The sequence below is a fragment of the Patagioenas fasciata genome, chromosome 2 (assembly GCF_037038585.1).
Source record: "Patagioenas fasciata isolate bPatFas1 chromosome 2, bPatFas1.hap1, whole genome shotgun sequence".
Lineage (NCBI taxonomy): Eukaryota > Metazoa > Chordata > Aves > Columbiformes > Columbidae > Patagioenas > Patagioenas fasciata.
This window is the reverse complement of record NC_092521.1, coordinates 147,010,729-147,029,711: the sequence shown is the minus strand read 5'-3', so window position 1 is coordinate 147,029,711 and position 18,983 is coordinate 147,010,729. Positions and strand designations below refer to the sequence as shown.

Sequence of the window (18,983 nt, the reverse complement as noted above, 5' to 3'; positions counted from 1 at the left end):
GTCTCTATAAGATGACTTTATTTGAAAATACCAGAAAATCTCAGTGTGCTCTGGGAGGGGAAAAAAAGGACTCTTGTCTTTAAACAATGTCAAAACACCATGGTAACTTGCAAAAAGTGAATACATTACTGTTTCTAAAATAGTCCATTTTATCATACTTTTTTTTTCTACACTTACACTTATGAATCTTAAATAAAATGCAACAGTGAGTGGAATTGCTATGTTCTGATGTACATTTTACTACGAACATAGGGATATTCCCTCATCGGTGTCTCTGCAAATGGTGGGAGTTACAGCTCCAGCAGTTTTAAACAGCTTACCTAAAACTAATGTTATCTATACCATTAAGATACTATTAACATATATGCAGTATATACGCAAGAAAGAACTCTTTTAAACTTGCTCTGTTGGCTATCACGGAAAGTTGTGATTCTCCAGGAATTCCTCCCCTTTCCATCAAGGATGTCAGCCACAAACACACACTCAGGACAATCAGTAGCTCATTTTGTCTCATCAACAGATTCCGAGGGCAAATATCTACCAAGAAATTGCCCATTTTCTCTTTTCTGTAATTTCAGTAGGAATCAGTCCTTTGCAAACTTTTTCAAATCTAGCACTAGTTCATCATTTAAAAAGGGAAAACAGGAGACACCAGAGTTTTATGTTTCTTAAGACTTGGAGTCTACCTTCTCAGGGAATCTGGTGCTGATGCACAAGTCAAAATATAAGAAATTTTACCCTCTTCTCAAAGTAAGGAGGCCTAAGGAGAGAAAAAAATTAACTATGCAAGCCTCAGGACCACAGTATGAAGAATTTCTCTTTTGTGTTCCGATTTCTCCTCCCATCTTCCTGCTGGCAGAAATCAACTTACTCTGCCCATTCCCAGGAATATGGGACCTTTCTCTTCACCAGGCAACACACCCCACAGGGCTCCCCCAATTCAGGATGGCAACACTGAGCCATAAAAGGATGACCTTTTATTCTTGTCTCTTCTGTATAGCGTCTCACTGGCTGACTTGAGCAAAAAAAACCACGGATGAGCGTCTCTCCCCCACAGCACTTTGCCATCACTGTTAAAATTATATCTTTAGCTCTTAACTGAGAGTAATTTGGAAGGGTCGATGTCACTCATTCTTGCTGCTTACCCACAGTCCAGAGCCTACCTCTGCTGCAGCAGAGGGAGTGAGCAGCATTTTGTAAACTGGCGACACTAATTACTCCCCAGACACAAATGTGCCCACAAATAGATTTTGAGTAGGATTTTTGATATCAAGATTCCTTCTCAGAAATCATCCCAAGAGCAAATAAGTACATAACACTTCTTGTAGCACTGTCAACAAAATTCAGATACTTTCTCATCAGCCAAGCAACAGATAGACAACTAAACACTTTCATGATTTGTTCAATGGCCTTTTCTAGCCCACTACAATTTTTCAACTTCTTAGTGATATTTTTTTCTCTATAGATCTGATAGTGTGATTTCTGTTTTGTTGGGAGATGGCTTGGAGGTAATCAAATGGAAGTAAACAGAAAACGGAACTGTAGAAAACTTTAATTGTAATCCTCAAGTACAGGTCATCACTAATATCAGAAAAATTTAGTCGTACACCACCACTGTGATTCCCTTCAGAACTTTATGCACTAAGAAGCTTGGCATTTATTAATATACGTTTTTTTTTTCCTACCATCCAAGCCAGACAATGCATTTTTAAAGACAATTAAGATAAAGTTATCTCAGTGTGGATGATCTTTGAGATTTGTCTGGCAAAAATGTACAATGTCTGTTACTTGTATTGCAGTCTGTTAACAGTTCACAGCAGTAAATCCATAAACTCTCAATTAATCCAAAAACTTTCATGAAAATGTTTAATGATTAAAAAACACATTCGGTAAACCAAGAGGGGCTGCATGCATACAGAGTACATACTTACGTTCTTTCCCTTCTTCTATGTAGCAAAGAACCATTCTAAAATCTCACATACTAAATTAATAGAATCAAGCCAAACCAAGTTGAGTTTGGATTAGGGATTAGAAGGGAGAGAATGGCAGTTGCCATGTTTTCCTAAAAAAACAAAACCTCCAAACCAGCCTGCAGAGGGAATTGACAGCATTTCACATGGAAAAACAAATAAGTGAATAGTGCATATTATTTAAGAGGAGAAAAAGAAAATTTACAGGCATTTCTAAAAGTGCGCAGTAAGTCAGCAAACCAACCACATGATGGCACTCCAACATTAAAACAAAATAAAACAAAAACACACACAAAACAAACCACACACAAAAAACACTTGTGCATTTAACAGAAACTACTTGAAAAAGTGGCTCAAATCCATGCATACTTCTCAGAATACATTCAGGCAATGCTACAGAGCAGTGATTTTTAATCTTTCTTGATTTGCTTATCTCTAAACATTTTTAAGGAGGTAAAGACCCCATATGCAGAGAGGTCTGTTGTTTTATTCTTATTTTTCGTGAAACCCTGACTTTATAGTACAGTTCATACATCCCAGAGTCCACAGAAACAAGATCTAAATAACATTGTGTCATAGTTGTAGAAAATACTATTTCTATGTGTTAGTGTGCTGATTTGCACATTCTTTGTTCAGAGTGCACACTCCAATCCACATACATTTTGTTTCTGAACTACAGTATACGTATACATGTCAACCTGATATTAGACCTGTCTGAGCCCTTAGTCCTGGTGCATTCCTAATTCCAAAATACCAGTTTTCTTGTATGCTTTCCTCCTAATCCTTTTTTTAGTTTCCTCCTCCCTTACTGCAACCCAACTATCTACATAAATTCTCATACATACATATCTTCCAGTCCAATTCTTTCGTATGCATATGCAATATATCACCAGCTTACAAATACTCAAAATTCAAAAGGTAATCCATGAGAGATGTCATAACTGATGACATCCAATCTCGCTCTTGTTCAGTGTTGTTTGCTATAGCTGACTGTACGGTTTGCCTTTTACCATTTGTATTAGTGAGGCTAATGATTTCAGTGGTATTTCCAAAATAATTTCCTAATGCTTCTCCCAACCAGCACATGGCAGATTGTTCCAGTTGGCACATATGCCCAGCATTGCTCCCTTGTTCCCATATTCATTCATTTTTATTTGTCTATATTGAATTCCATGTGCTCTATGCCAACCAAATCAAGATGGGTCAAATCACTCTGCATCTCGTGTCTCTCATTACCATCTTTGTTTCTGTCAGTTTAGTAACACTCACGATGTGTTTTCTCATCTCTGCATTCAAATTATATGGAGTGAATTAGCAATACCAGAGGTATGCAACAGTCAGTAGCTGGCAAGACATTTTAAAAGTTAAATCAGTTTTACACAACGCAGGTCGTTAGCCTGTCACCGCTACACAATAAACTGCTACTACACAAAAATATGGGTGTTCGTCAGTCTAATTCAGGTTAGAAATATTCAGTTTAACTTGATATCGTGACCTTAGTGAAGCATTAGCTGCCAGCTCATCTGTGGGTCTATAAATACAGATGTGGGTCTGATAAGCATTCTTCCACTCTATGATGAGGAAGTAAAACAGCTACGCTTATTTAGAACACGTTAAAACTGCAGCCCCTCTTCCGGCTCACAACTCCCTAGGTTGTGACTGAACTTTTCCTTACATCTGTTTCAGTGTGAATACTTGTTTGCACCCCTGAAATTAAAGGACACTCTAACTTCCTTTTGACAATGACAATCCAACACACCAGGGAGGGACGTAGAGGAGGAGCTTTTCCAGACTTTTGGTGCCTCCAACTCCTCTTCCACACAGCAGCGGCCACCGTCCAGTTATAGATTCAGCATCCTTGGCCCACAGCACCTTCTCCCCTCAATTCTCTACTTGTTCACAGAATTCTTCGTCAGCTTGCACCCCGAGAATCCCTGAAAACATAAGCTGGCTTCCTCAAAACATCTTGAAGAGCTGGGCTAAAACTTGGCAGTTCTTTTCTCCTCCTATAAAGTCCTTCTGCCAACAGATAGTCTGAACTTCATTGAACTAGCTGACTTATGCTTGCCTTATCACATAATCTTGATACATATACTTCTCTGAATTATTTCAAATGTATATTCAGTACACTGTAAAATATATATACTCTGATATTTTCCTCCAGCTCATTGGACATTTACGATTTCAAGCCTGCTATACCTAGCATTACACTCAAAGTACTAAAAGAAAATTTGCATTTTACTGAACAATTTATTCAAAATACACAAAAACTAATGACATAATGGCCTTTATTATAGTATGTACAGAACATGATTCTGTTGTTATGATGCCTTAAATTCTGATTAAATTCAATCCACTTCTTTGGAGTTATTCTTTCTTTATGCTAAAAATCAGAAAGTGTGCATTATAAGCGTTACTTATGCAAATCCAGAATCCATTCTGTTAATCAATATTGAAGGAAATTGATGGCTTGAGAGCAGTTATTCAGAAAATGCTTAATTGTGTAAGTTTTTGAAAATGCTTAAAAATCAGAAGTACAACCACACCACCTTCTGATCAATTTGTGGTATGACATGTTGGAAAGCTTAGAAATATCCCGATATTGGCTGTTTCATACTTTCTGTAGAATGATTGTACATGTAACAGTCTCAATACACGCTGAATCTCCATAAAAGTAATTAAGTGTAAGATGAAGTGGATGGGCATGATATCACAGCTCAATTTAATCTGCATGCCACACAAAGAATTTGAAGTGGCACATGCAATACAGTTTCACCTAGAAAATTTTTAAGATTGAAACGCTTTTCTCTAAGAGTTGTCAGTTGTAATGATTACCACCCTTCTGAAGAGTTTTGTTTAATACGGTCTATGTTGAGCTTGTGCACATTGACCATGAAGAATTCCGATTAGAACGGCAATTAACTTTCAAAAAAAATGGCAATTATCTTTTACAAAAATACCTGGTCTTTATTTCTAGCATCTCTACTGGAAAGGAATCACTACTAAATTAGATAAAGCAAATTTATTTCCCAAATCTGAAATTTTTTAAGTTCATGGGATGTCCATCTAACACCACTCGTTTAAGAAAAATCACGTGTCTGCCCATCATTCTTCATTTCAAGCTGTTGTAGGGATATAGGTACCGCCTGGTAAGAGTTTTCTCTAACACAGTACAAATATTTCGTGCATACATGAAAGCACTACATTTTACCTATATGTTATGTGTTTCCAGAAGACACTACAAAACAAATACACAAAGCTCTGTAAATATAATACTTATATTGATATGATTATGAATTCCTGATATGTCCTGGAAAATGTAGTCTTTACACTGATTACTGTCACCTTCACATTAAGCGTTAAAACGCCACCACCTTCTCTCATGCCTCACCGAAGCCACTCCGCGCCGTTCAACTTTTCAAGACGTGTCAGGGCAGCCCGTAGGGAGCGGCGCCGCGCTGCGAGGAGCTGCGCGCCGAACGCACCGGCCTCACACCCGGGCAGCGACACCGCGGGGTCGCCGCCGCGCCCAGCCAGGCGCCCCCACAACACACACACGCTATGCGACCTGCGCCGGGCTACGGCCTTCCCCACTACCCGGCTACCGACACCACTGTCGCTACCGCGGCGGAGGGGAACAGAGCAAACCGGGACGACGCTCCCACCAGCAGCCGCCGACCCAGCCTCCCGGCTTCCTGCGCCCGCGGAAGCAGCAAGGCCTGCTGGGGAGGGGGGGGGAAAAGCCTCTGGGCATGCGCGGCTCCTCCAGGCGCCCGGCGAGGCCCCGCCCCCCGCACGAGTGCCCCGCCCGGCCCCGCCCACCCGGCGCGGCCCGGCCCCTCCCCTGCGCAGGGGACGCGGCCGCCACAGCCGCCTCCACCGCGCCTTCCCGCCCGCAGGGCCGTCGCCACCCCGCCATGTCCGAGGCGGGCCAGGAGCTTGTCCACCTGGTGTGGGGCAAGAAGGCCAGGCCCCGCGGGCTGGCCGACACCATCTTCTGCCGCTGGGCGCAAGGTACCTGCGTGCGCCCTACCCCAGCCCCACTCCCCTCCCGGCCCCTACCCCATCTCGGTGCCTGCCCGGCCTTCCCCCCGGGGGGCCTTTCCTCGGCCCGCCCCGCCGCTCCCGGCCCACCTGCCCGGACACACCCACTGCTCTCCCCGCCGCCCCCGCGGGGCTCCGGGGCGCCTGTCCGGCCGTGTCCATGAGTCTGTGTGGGGCCGTTTCGCGGGCAGGGGCCTCCCCGCGCCTCTGCGGAGGGGACAAGGATGGTTGTTTGCGTTCATGTTCCTGCATCACCGTCCACTCCGCGTGGGGCCCACGGGAAGAATGATGCAGCAGTTTCGCTTGCTAAATAATATTTTTTGCAGCTTGGTCGTCTTTTGCCGGGAATCTTCAAAGGAGCTTAGAAGAGTAGGTTAGCAAATGTGTTCCTTGAATGTATTTCAGCAGCGTCTTGTGCCATTATTTTACATAGCTCATGGAAACATGAACATAAGTTGCTCTTTTTTTTGTGTGTGTGAGGGAAATGGGAGTCACAAATAGACTTGGCAAAAGTGGGGACAGGCTTGGGACAGAAACCCACACTTTTGTTTTTAATTATTTTAAACTGGTTCTTTGCGGGTTGAAGCAGGTGCATACCATCTTTAGGATGTGACAAGAGATAAAGCAACAATAACCCTGGAACCTGGGGTATTTGTAAGATGTTTTTTCTATATTTAAATAATGCAACCTGCACATAGTTTATTTTTTGATAGGGACTTTCAGGTATTCCTTTAAAACTGTGATTGCCAGGCATAGTACAGAGACGTACCAATAAAAATGATATGCAAGAAATGAGTCTGTGTACCTGTCCTGGCTGAAAGAAGGGAACAATATCCTTCTCTATAACTTACTGTGGGATTTGAAGAGTTCTGGTAATGGTTATGAAGATTGTAATAAGAACAACCATAATTCCTGGAGAAAATTTACAATTTATAGTGGAATTTGTAGATAAAAATATACTTTCAGATCTCATGGTAAAATTGACTGGAACAAAAGGATGCTCTTAGCCGCCTCTGTTCCTTGTTCTTCTTTTATTTTAACATGAGTTTTGTCATCTGTGTAGTTTCAGTAGATGCATGTGTGGTGTTGATTTGGTAGCTGCACAGCTTCTCCTCTGTCACAGGACATGGGCTGCAATGCCAGACTCTTAGATTGTTTTCCTTAGGTTAATCTGCATTCAGATAATTCAGGGAGAAATATATAAAGAAAAAAATGCCAAATTCCTCCCAAGTTCTAGACTTTAAGCAGACCTAGTCCAGCCATTACTTTTCCTAGTGAATGGGTTATTTTTATTCAAATATAGATACTTACTGAAATCTCTCTTAGATCTGCTGTTTCAGTGCAAGGTTTTTGTAAACTCTGAAGAAAAGAATTGGTGTTAATTATTTAACTGGTAATGTTAGATTACCAAAATTCTCATTTTCTAGCTTGTTTGTGTATGAAATTGGAGCAGTTTTAAAAATTGTTTAAATGTACATTGTAATGGCCCATACTTGTGATCCTGTGAAAGATTAATAGAAAAGGCCTTTCACGTTCCTGGAAAGGAGCTGTTATTTCCTATCTGTCTTTAAGGAAAGTCTTGTAACTATACTGTGTAGTATATCTGTTGTCTTCTCTATATCCTCTTTAATATAATCAATTTTGTTAGTAAAAGCGCATGATGGCAAGTTGGTGTGTTGTTTGGAGGTCTTGTGCTGGGAATCAAGTAAGTCAGTCTCACATTATGTAGCAACATAATACATTTACCCAGCTTTCAGTTTCTATTTTGTCGAAGAAGTTCTACACCATTTACCTGCTGCGGAGTCTTGTCAACACTGACTCATCAAGATTAAAAAGAAAGAAAGCCAAACAAACATAAAAATCAAGCTTTACTATTTCCAAAGGCTTCAAAGTTTTCATCGTATGTGCCAAAAGTATCAAAGAAGTATAAATGACACTTGCTTTAACAACTACTTTGATGTTGGGTTTTTTTGTTTGTTTTGTTTGTTTGTTTGTTTTTTACAGTCTAGTGCCACCACTGATGTTTATTTCAGATAGTTTCTGAATATCGTCTGATCCTTTCTCAAACCCCTTGGAAGTTCAGAACTATAATTTCTGTTTGGAAAGAAAAGTATAAAGTAAGGAGGTGTTGTAGGGGAGTAGTTTAGTGTTCTGCTTGCTGCAGAACAATGTTTAGATTTCTTAAAGAGAAGCGTGATTTAAAAGAGTTCGGTGGCAGGTTCACTCTATTATTTACTGCATAGGGGAAATATGCCAAGCCGAATGCTGCTGATGTTCTCTCCAGGTGCCTGTATCTGTTCACAAAGCAAACTTTCAGGCGTCTTCCCTCCCTGATAACTGTTCACTCTCGAGCCTGTATTTAGAGCTCCGAAGGCGAACTTTCAGGGGAGGTCCGTAGCCATTTGCAAAAGCAAACTTTAAGGCATTATGTCCCTGGTAACCTTTCGCTCTGGAGCCTATTTTTAAAGCTCCAGTGGCAAACTTTCAGGCGAGGCCCATTGCAAAACAGACTTTCAGGAAACAAAATTCTCAGAAAATAAAAAAATATCAATCTTGCAGGCGTTTACTGTAGTCTGCAGTTGCTTTTGGTAAATATGAGCTTAAAATTTTGGCAAATCTGATCTACCAAGTAACATGAATCAAAGTATATTAAAAATCATACAACCTTATAATCTCTAAATAATCCGTTACATTTGGTGTGTATCTACTTGAGCTAAATAATTAATATTGAACTTGAATTGGGCTCATCCACTGACCTTTGAGTAGTAAAACCATTGCCATACAGCTCACTTATTTAGCAGGGAAAGCTCAAAGTGGGCTCATCCAGGCTGTCGTAGTTATAGAATGAAGTGGTTGACTCGTAGTCAAGTTGCATACAGTAGGAAAAGTCCGCACGAGACTTCCTGTACCCACAAGCCACCGGTGTTCAGTTGCCATTCTGCTTCCCTGTGGGTCTCCTGGGAGGAGTTCTTGTCCTGGCTACAGCTTTACCTTCTCTGGAGCCTGGACCAAACTGCTGCTGGTTTGGCTAGGGAGGGAGTCGAGTGCATCCGCCACAGGAGGGTGTTGAGGAAAGTAAGACTCCAACCAGTTGGTTTCCCAGTAGACATACCAGTTTTCCAGGTATCCTCATCACACACCAGACGTGTTAACCATCGTATTCCTTTGCTCAAAGCTGAAGACAGACTGATCAGTTAACAGAGCTGATCAGGCTAGTGTGGATATGCTGTTGGAAGTTAGGGACAGTAATTCCCTCAGTTTGCTGCATTGGCAGCTTTAAATACATTGTTTTGATTCCTGACTTAAAAAGGCATGGCTGTGAAGCTGTTGTTGCAGTTTTTTGTTGTTGGTTTTGGGTTTTGTTTGTTTGGTGGTTTAGTTGTTGTTTTGGGGGTTTTTTTGGTTGCTTCTGTGATGCAGAGTTGTCTTAAAATGATTTCGTTCTGAAGGACACAAAACCTCTTGTGAAACTTGCGGGATGAAAAGTTAGGCTTTGAGGCAGAAATATCAGTTTTTGAGGGACTGTCTGTGTCATTATGTGTAAGTAACAGACTATTCAACACTGGTAAACTGGAAAGATAAGAGAACATACCATTCATTTCGAAAAAATGGGGTGTGAACATGTATGTGAAGTTGTCAAGAAGATTGTATTTTCTGGCTAATGGGCGTAGTGGCTAATGTAGTTGGAATACACATAGAGCATTAAGAATTTGAAAAGCCCTGTACCACAATTAGCAAAATAGTTAGTGCCACCTAAAATTCTTTGCTGCTGCTTGGACCCAAAAAGGAATATCTGAGAAGACATTGTTATTACTTTATGGAAGAATATGGTGCTAGTGAGTTCATTCTTTACTCTGGATAAGGCTGACAGGCTTAAAGAAAATAAAAGGTGCTCACATAGCAGGTTTTTACCAGGGTACGGATTCAGAAGTTTCAGACAAAATTCAGAAGTTTCACAGAGCTGTTTTGTTTTACAAAGATGTGAAAAAAAGGCAGACACGTTGGAATGTTACCTTGTTTCTGGGAACTTGTTGCCCAATTTAGCAGTAGCCTACCAGGTAATTTGGATACTTCCCTCAGACCTTTCCAGGACTTCCTGGCTCTTTATCCGCAACCTGTTAACTGGAGTTTTGTTGTGGTATTGCTGTAGTAAATGCTTCTTTCTTTTTGTGTGTGGGAAAAAATGGGGTTTTTTTTGTTTTTCTTTTCACACAGAAAATTTCAGAAGTTTCATTTTACTATAAAAATGCACTTCGAAAACCTGAAGCCATGCACAAAATGTGTCTATCATTGTACACCCAGCTCTGCTGAAAGGATGAAACATTAAGACTTGTTGTGAACTATGTACTTGGGTAATAGTGAATTATTCTAGTGTTTCTGTCAGGCAGTTCTTGTATCCCAAAAGAGTAAAAGAAATGCAGTTTGGTGGTGAGAGGCCAGCTCAGCAGAGAACAGGAGAAAAAATGAATAGTGCAGCATCTTTGTAGCTAGATTGGATCAGAGACAGAGCAAGTTTTTTTCCTGGTGTGGTTAATGTTGTGTGCTCTTTAGCTACTCCCCTTGTCTCTTTCATTCAGCTAGAATTGGTTCTTGCATAGTGAAAACACTGCAGGTATACAGCATCCTTTGTAAAATGGCAGTGTTACTAATGTCTAGAGTGTCTTAGATCTAAAAAAAGAAGGTATTTTTTTTAAAATAGGAAAATGATAAAAAGATGCAGGAAAGAGGTGAGGTTGTCATAATAGAAAAATGAATGGGTTTTGTGGTGCCTTGAGCCAGGATGTGGAGTATTAATGAAATACAAGAGCAGGTAATTAAGTCATACGTTCATTTTGGCAAACTGTATGTAGAAAAGCTAAGAATTAGGTGTACGAAAAGAAACTTGGGCCTTGATAAATGCTACGATTTGGGGAAATAAGGAGAATAAAACTTTGTGTTGTGTGATTAATGGTGGACAAAGAATATAAAGACAGATTTGGAAATGTCATTGTCACCATAGCTCCAAATATTCGGCCATACACTGATTACCAACAGGAATGTAGATCTACTTCCCCCTGTCCCCGCTCCTCCTCCGCAGCCAGAAAGGTTAAAGCAGTAGAGCAGTAGTGATGTTGAAAAAATGAGGTAAATAGAACATTTAATAGCATGGTAAGTGACAAGGAAAATGAATGATAATTATACTACTTTATATTTCTGATAGGTAAATGATAATAATTATACTCATGGACAAATGGCAGGCAGATTAATTAAAAATATTTTGGCTGCATTACATCTATTTTGTTCTTAAAATTTTATCTTGAGTAAAAAAACTGTATGACATATATATGACCGGTTAAGAGCAAGAGTAAGTATAGTTTAGCTTGGATCGGAGATGCTAGTCTCGGTTGGTCACTTAGAGGGTGGCCAGGCCATTCCTATCAATCATAAGGAAGAGTGTGTGGTTGATGGGTGTTTATAGAGATTGGCCCAAGATGCAGATTTTGTGGAGGGCAAAAAAGGTAAGTAGGTGCAATTGCAAGCTGAGATGGACTTGAAACCAGCGGGACTTCAGACTACTAGTTTCTGAAATTTTACCTGAGCTGAATTCAGATTTTTTAGTTTTAAAAAAGCGTGCAAGACCAAAATCCCAGAAACCCGTTCTTTTACTCAACAACTTTTAGAACCTTGATGTTTATTAAGCATTAAGCAGCATTTAGGTAAAAAGAAATGAAATTTTCCTTTACGTATTATATATATTTTTTTTCCTGTGGTTGTATTCTGTCAAATTCTGCCCAATATCGATTTTGAATTTCCTATCACAAATTTGTATTCACTCTGGCGTATCACACTCTGTTTTCTTTATTTTTAGGAAGCAATTTTGAAAAATAGGGCAGGGTTAAGCTGAGAAAGTTCATGCTTTCTATAAGAAGCCTGAAGAATGTGAAACAAATGCAAGATTTCTTAAGTCTGGTATAATGGTACTACATCCAAGTATGTTGTTTTTCTGCAGTGACTAAATCATTAAAACAACTAAAAAAACCCTGTTGTTGCAGTGTGCTTAGATGGCATGCGGTAATGCTTCAAGATAGAGGAAGAGTTACCTTTTAATATGATAGGCCTGCACAAACTAATTCAGAAAGCTTAAAGGACTGGTGATATTTCATATCAGGGCATGTTAACGGGCCAGTGAAATGACCCTAGTGCAAACTTGGGTTGATTAATGGGGCTTTGTTGCTACGTTAGGTGAAGCCAGATCTGAGTATGTATGCTGGTGTGCATCTGGATTTTGGGTATAAATACATCTTTGTCATGCACATTTGCTCATTCAGTTTAAAAAAAAAAAAAAAAAAAAAAAAGCCTTCTCTCAGATACAGTGGAAAAGCCATTTTTTAATAAACTGTGGCTTCATTGATCCATCTTAAAAAAAAAAAATCACATTGTTGTTGAACAGCTATCATTTCTTTGATGAAATGTAGCCTACAAAACATGCAGTCGTCCTCTCCTGTGCTGCTTGGGATGGTGTCCTGTCATGCACAGTGGGGGGAGGCATTTTCCTGGTTCAAATTCACATCCAGAGGTGAGGAATGCTTTTGATATGGCAGCATGTAATGATACACAACAGCAGAAATAGTGGAAAAGCAGAGCTGAATATTATTTCTGCTGAGGCTTACACTGCTGTGAAAATATGCATGTGTATCCCCTTTCTCCTGCCCCCTCTTGCTTGTGCTTGCTGATTAGTTGCTGACTACAGTTGCATGGTTTCTAGATTACATTGAAGTAGAGTCACTTCAGCACAATCTTATCAGCACTTAAAAGGATGATGCAAAATATCACTTACTGTAAGTTGCCATGTGTCAGCTTCATCCAGGTAATTGTGTATATGCATTTTTCTATGAGAAGTGCAAGCTATGAATCATTCTGTCTTGAAGACAAGTTTAAGGGCAAGGCAGTAACAATTTTGTAGTAATTGCTCCAGCATTTGTTCTGTTAGGTGACTGTAAAACAATTCTGAAATACAAATAAATACATTAAAGATAGAGGGAGGAAGTAGGTGATCTTGCATCTCAGTAAGTATAGTGTGTCTTCTGTGAAAGAACACCATGAAGAGGCTTGCTTCAGTGGTTACAAGTGAATACTTGAGTTACTCAGTCTGAATAAGAAACACTGATAGGCCAAAAATGAGATCAGTGAGAGGTATACTCTACCCTTCATATGGAACAGAAATATATTATGCATGTTCAGGGAAGATCTAAAGCGGGTTTTTTTATTTACATATGTGAGACAAAATATTATCATTTACAAGCAAATTTTAATTGATTTGTAAGAAATAAACCATAGTAAAAGAAAAACTGTGGTTTACATATCCAGCCACGTGTGCACTAGTGACAGTTTTACTGTTAAAAATCCTTTTGTTTAAAACCCTGGCTGTTGGCCCTCTTGGTCCTGATTTCATTGCTGAGATAAATGATTCATTTCTGTGCTCTCACCTGTATTCATGACTTTTTTTCTTCAGATAATTTAACCATGTTCTGTTGCATTATCAGGGGAAAAAGTGGTGAGAACTTATCAGATCTTTAAAGGTGAATGAGTCAGATGTCATTTGTTAGGAAAGGAGTATACATAAACGTGCTTGTTTACATACTTCACTAAATATAGTCTTTTTTTTATTTGACAGGATTTGTCTTTAGTGAATCTGAATCAACTGCATTAGAACAGTTTGAAGGTGGCCCTTGTGCAGTGATTGCACCTGTACAGGTAAGATGCATTTATTGTAGGAATGGTTTAAAAACAGTAAGCCCAAAATATGTTCTTTATATATGTGGAACTAAAATATTTTCAAAACTGCAGATCAATTGTATTTTGATTTCATAATTGTAGTGTGGAGGAGATAAAATCTCAGTTAAAAGGCAGAGATTGGCTGATCTTGAACAATAATTTTGCAGAATTGGATTTGTTTGAGGAAGTGCAGCAGGTTGATCCAAGCAGAGGTAACTTTAAAGTGGGGAATACAAGATAAAGCAGACAAGTAAAAGAACAGATAGAGATGAAATCCTAATCCTTTCTCATCTCTCAAATTCCCTGTCCTGAAGAAAGGTAATGTGTGTGTCACAATGGCTGCTTTAGCAAACTGTATTAGAAATACTTGAAGTAATCAATTTTCAAACCTAACAAGGTTTGCTATGGAAGAAAAGGAGAAATGTTCTACTTTCAAAGTCCTGCTTAGCAGAATAATCGAATTATGTCAGGTGAATGTATTTTATTCTGGATACATGCTTAGGATTTCACTTGTGTTTCAGATACACTCAACCAACTGCAATTGTGCATTTTTGATTTTCTTACTCCATAAAACCTCTGTTATGGTTACTTCAGGACGCTCTGAACACTGGTCCCACCAAAGAACTTGTACCACAGGAAGGGGCACCACTTGTTGAGGTTGTAAACAATCAACAGAAAAGTATTTTATTATGAGTTGCACTCTGTAACATGGCTCTGCCTGGTCCTGAGATCTTAAAACCAGATGTAGCGTGTCTGGTCTCTGATGTTAGAATTACAAGTCTTTTATTTGGGGGAAGTGGAGAGAGTAAAGACTAGGACCAGCCAGCTCCTTAAAGGGCATGCCAAGTCTTTAACATAATAAATGTTCTTATTGACAGTGTTTTCCCAGGATTATATGTAGTTCAACTTCCTTGTAATTATGTATTTAAAGCATGTTTGTAAGCCGAGTTTCAGCTGGGGAAGGAAGATGGGATCAGACAAATCTTGCAGTGCCTACTGCTGCTATGAATTGCTAAAAAAGATGTGTGTGCAATATCTGTGACAGGAGACCAGGGTGAGTCTGTCAGGGAGGAATGGAGAGTTGAAGCAGGTATTTTTAAGGTGCTACAAATACCTGAAACAGCATCTTATAGAGTAGTCAGAAAGACCAAGAGTCCGCTTCCCAAAGTTTGTTCTTTCATTGTTGCTTCTCTGTAATTTAGAACACAACTTTTGTTTGTTTTTTTTTTTTTTTTTATTTGAAACATTAGTGTTGATGGAAAACAAAGCAGGGACATGGAGATGCATAGATGTTCTTTCATCTGATCTGTGAATTATGACATGTATTGGGACTTCGAGTTGTTAAATGAGATGAGCTTTTTAACTACTAAAGGGGTTTGTCTGAATGACTCAAGTTGCCTTGTACTACTCATCAGTATTACTGCAAAATATTTGTGCCTCCTACTGCAGTCCTGTGAGTCTGAAGGTGTTCATATAAATATGCACTGTGTGTATTTGAAGGGTACTTGAGGTTCAAACTCAATAATGTTGAATGTAGGTATGAGGCCACCTTTGTAGTTAGTTTGAATGGGAAAAATCAGTAAAGACTGTAGGCTCAGGATCTCTCACAGAACAATGAGCAGCTTGAAACTCTTCTAATAATGTGCAAAAATGCTTTGGTATAAAGCTTGTGAAATAATGTAAAAGTTGGTGTTGTCTTGTATTTCAATATTATTTTTGCTTTGATAACAAAGGCATTCCTTTTGAAGAGGCTTTTTACCAGTGAAAATTCTACTTGGAGAGATTGTCCAGGTACTGAGACCTCTTTTTCTTCTCTTTATTTTTTTCTGCTTTAATTATTTGTAAAGCATATCCTAGTATCTAAATATTTTACAGTTCCTTTTTGTTTAAGTGTGCTCCTGTGCCATTTTATCAGGCATGTAGTATGTACACTATTTGCCTCAAAACTCTCATTTGTGAGGTCTTTGCCTGTCTGTAGTATTTCTGTATTTTAGAAATATTTGATTGAAATCTATTATTAGGAAAGAGAATGGATTAGAAATCAGATTAAACCACATTTTTCTAAAGATAGCTTTATAATTTTTCGGTCCAGTATAGTCAAACAGCAATTAACATTAATAATTAATAAGATAAAAGTAATAAACTCAATTATTTAGAAGACGTTGAGGTAAAAAAAGGATACCAGTAACTTGTATAAGATACTGATTAGCAGCAATCAAACTCATCTAGGTTTCTGTTCTTTCAGAAGAGGAGCAGAAGAACCTTCTCTGTCATACATTATGTGATATTTTGGAAATGGCTTGCTCTGATAATTCTGAATCATACTCTCTGGCAATGTGGATAAGAGGAAAAACAACTGAAGAAACTGCTAGTATTTCTGAAAGTCCTGCAGAATCTAGTCGGCAAGAGGAACAAACTTGTAAGATATATTTCTATACTAAATTACCCATTGCTTAGTGAAGTATTACATTATTTTTCAGGGGCCACTGCTTTTTATTATGATACAGATGGGGTTTTTGCCTTTGTGATTCCATTAGTAATAGATGGATTTTTGTCTGTGGTAATTAGAGGCATCGTTCTTTTTTTTCTAGAAAGGAATGTGCTGTCACTGGAGTTGCTCTTGAATTTGGGCAATTTCCTTAATATTTTCAGTTTAATTTTGAAACTTATTGGGAACTCATGTGGTTTTAATTTGGAAAAGTCTATATGCTTCCTAACGTTGGATGAATATTTTGATGTATCACTCATTGCTTTATTTCAGAAGAGTTTTTATAGGAAATTCTGTGAAGTTTTATCTGTTCTAAAATACTCTGGATGCCATTGTGGATAAGTAGCCTTTTTCCCTTTGTTTGATTCTGTGTAGTACCAAAACAGTTTAATCAAATCACCTTCTAGCAGATAAACAGAATTTTTTTGTAGGTTAGAATTTTTCACTTACCTGCTTTTTGCAGATGTCTTGATTCCTTCATTAGTTACTGACATCAATAGATGATGTTCATCAGATCCTTGCACTAAGATATGGCATGCGGTCATATCTAACTGCTGAGGAGCCAGCAACATGGAAAATTTATTAAGCACATGTAATCACTGAGATGTGTATTTATTAGTCTTTTAATAGGAGATACCAAACGTGTTAAGAGATAAGCTGCTTTTTCTTTGAGTTTTGGTTCCAATGTTTTTATTAAGAAGTATGAAAAACTCTTCACATGAAAACATGCTTATAAAGGTGCCTTCTGTTGATGGAACTGATGTGTTCTTCGTCAGTTTGTGGCATAACTACGAAGTAGGCATTGTGCAAGTAGATTTATACATGCACAGTTAGCTAGAGCAATTGGTAGTGCTGGAGCTCTTTGTGTTACAAGTCATCTTCATCTGCTTTGATCAAGTGTTCCATGTGCTTTAGAAGGCTCAAACAGTAATAATTTAAATGTTACTTATTTGAAAAAAACAAAAGGTCAACACATAAGTGTTCAAAAGTGAGCACTTTTTAAATTAATTACGAAAAAGTATTATACAGAAACTTGTAGATACAACTTTTCTATTAAAAAAAAAATCTTCCTTTGCAAGTTAATAGTAAGACAGTTGTAAGTCTGAAACTCCTAATTCCTTTGAATTTTCCAGTTGTCTCTGAAGCTCTTGCTCATATTATAAAGTTTCATTTGAAGAAAAGGTGAAGCAGAGCCTAGTTATCAACAGGCTTTTACTGTCCTGCTTATTAATATATTGCCTCATTCTAAAGAACTCTTCACTGCAGCAAATGTTCAGCAGAAAGTCTTTTTAAACACACACTTGATTAATAATTACTCTCAACACTGACACTTGATAAACTAATCCATTCTATTACATATCTACATTTTTCGTATTTCTCTACAAGTCTACAAGTTCTGCCTGACTTGTCCCTAATACCATGGAATGTGCTTAGGAAGAGCTGGATGCATTTACCATGAAGAATCTGCTTTTGTCATAAGCGACGTTAATCTCTTTCATTGTCCATATTCTATGTTCCCTACTAGACAGTGGATGTAGCTCTTGTATATCCCCTACAGTTCAAACAGTATTTTATCTTGTATGTATAATGCAATACACTTCCTGATTCAAGATATATTTGTTAGGGATTTTTTTTTTTTTGTTCTGCTATTTAACTATAAACCAGCTCCTTGGCTGGTTAGACTTGGGACAAAGATGTGGAGAAGATGGTATTGTTAATAATGCAGAGTTCCGCTGTTGCTAATGCAAAGGAATACATTTATTTCTTGCTTGGTTGCTGTAATCAATAAAAATAGAAACGGGCATTGTCATAGTTGCTAGGTCTCAAGAGATGAGTTATGTGTGTGAGGGAGTATTAAAGCTACAGTTCCACATGACAGGCTACTGCTATTTGGGAATTGCATATGGGAATATATTTATAATAAAACCATGAAATATGATTAGACACAGCATAATCACATATTGTTTTAAAGAGTTTTTATACAATTGTATTTCTCATACAGCTCATGTTCTATTGCTGTTCTTTCTTTTCCTCTCTATTAAACACTGTCTTTATTTAGCCCTGTTTGGATTGTGCAGAGCTACACTTCTCTTTTGGATTTCTGCTTCTTTCCCTTTTTTTCAAATAGTTCTCTTGCCATTTTACTCTGTTTTGTAGTAACAGAGTGAAACTGTCATCCTGCTGTGTGAACAAAAGGTGGATTTGAACACACTTACTGAATGCAATAGCATTTTTCATCTGCTTTTGTGGTGTATACCAGTGACTTGTTGTTGGCCATGCATTGGCTGTAGTAGTGCAAGTTCCCAGGTTCAAAGATTGCTTTATATGATTTAGTCCCTCTAACTTTCTGCTTACAAAATCATGTGTTCTTAGAGCAGGATTAGTTTCCGTAGCATTTTCTGCAATTTAGTTTCAAGGTTGCATATTTAAAAAAAAAATCTTAAAAATACATTTTCCTAAGTCTAGTTTTGCTCTTGATAACCTAATTTTAGCAATTCCTTGTAGTTTTTCAGAAGACAGAAACAAGCACTCTGAAGGCAACTGCTGCCTTATTTCTGAAGTAGAAAATAAAAGTATTCTGTTGCTGCAGAATACGTTGTATTTGCATGTTGACAAATCAAGTGCTTCTTTCAAAATGCAGTCGGAAAGTGCATAGAAAGCCCTTTCTGGAATTCCCGTGAGAAGCATCGACAAGTAATCTTAGCCCTAATGGCTTCAGGTCTTCA

The 18,983-nt window shown here is 38.5% G+C and overlaps 1 protein-coding gene across 3 annotated transcripts in view; it reads left to right on the top strand.

Moving 5' to 3' along the window:
• The first annotated feature begins 5,794 nt into the window (after positions 1–5,794).
• MINDY3 (MINDY lysine 48 deubiquitinase 3) overlaps positions 5,795–18,983 on the top strand; it is a 53,656-nt gene continuing 40,467 nt past the window's right edge. Inside the window, exons 1-5 of one of the 3 annotated variants that reach the window (XM_071805182.1) lie at positions 5,841–5,984; positions 11,863–11,984; positions 13,669–13,748; positions 15,503–15,560; positions 16,015–16,188. In XM_071805182.1, the coding sequence (XP_071661283.1) occupies positions 11,969–11,984; positions 13,669–13,748; positions 15,503–15,560; positions 16,015–16,188 (328 nt within the window). In that variant the 5' untranslated portion in view covers positions 5,841–5,984; positions 11,863–11,968. Of the gene's footprint in view, positions 5,985–11,862; positions 11,985–13,668; positions 13,749–15,502; positions 15,561–16,014; positions 16,189–18,983 lie in introns of all 3 variants that reach the window. The other 2 variants (XM_065832890.2, XM_065832888.2) reach the window with 2 other exon arrangements.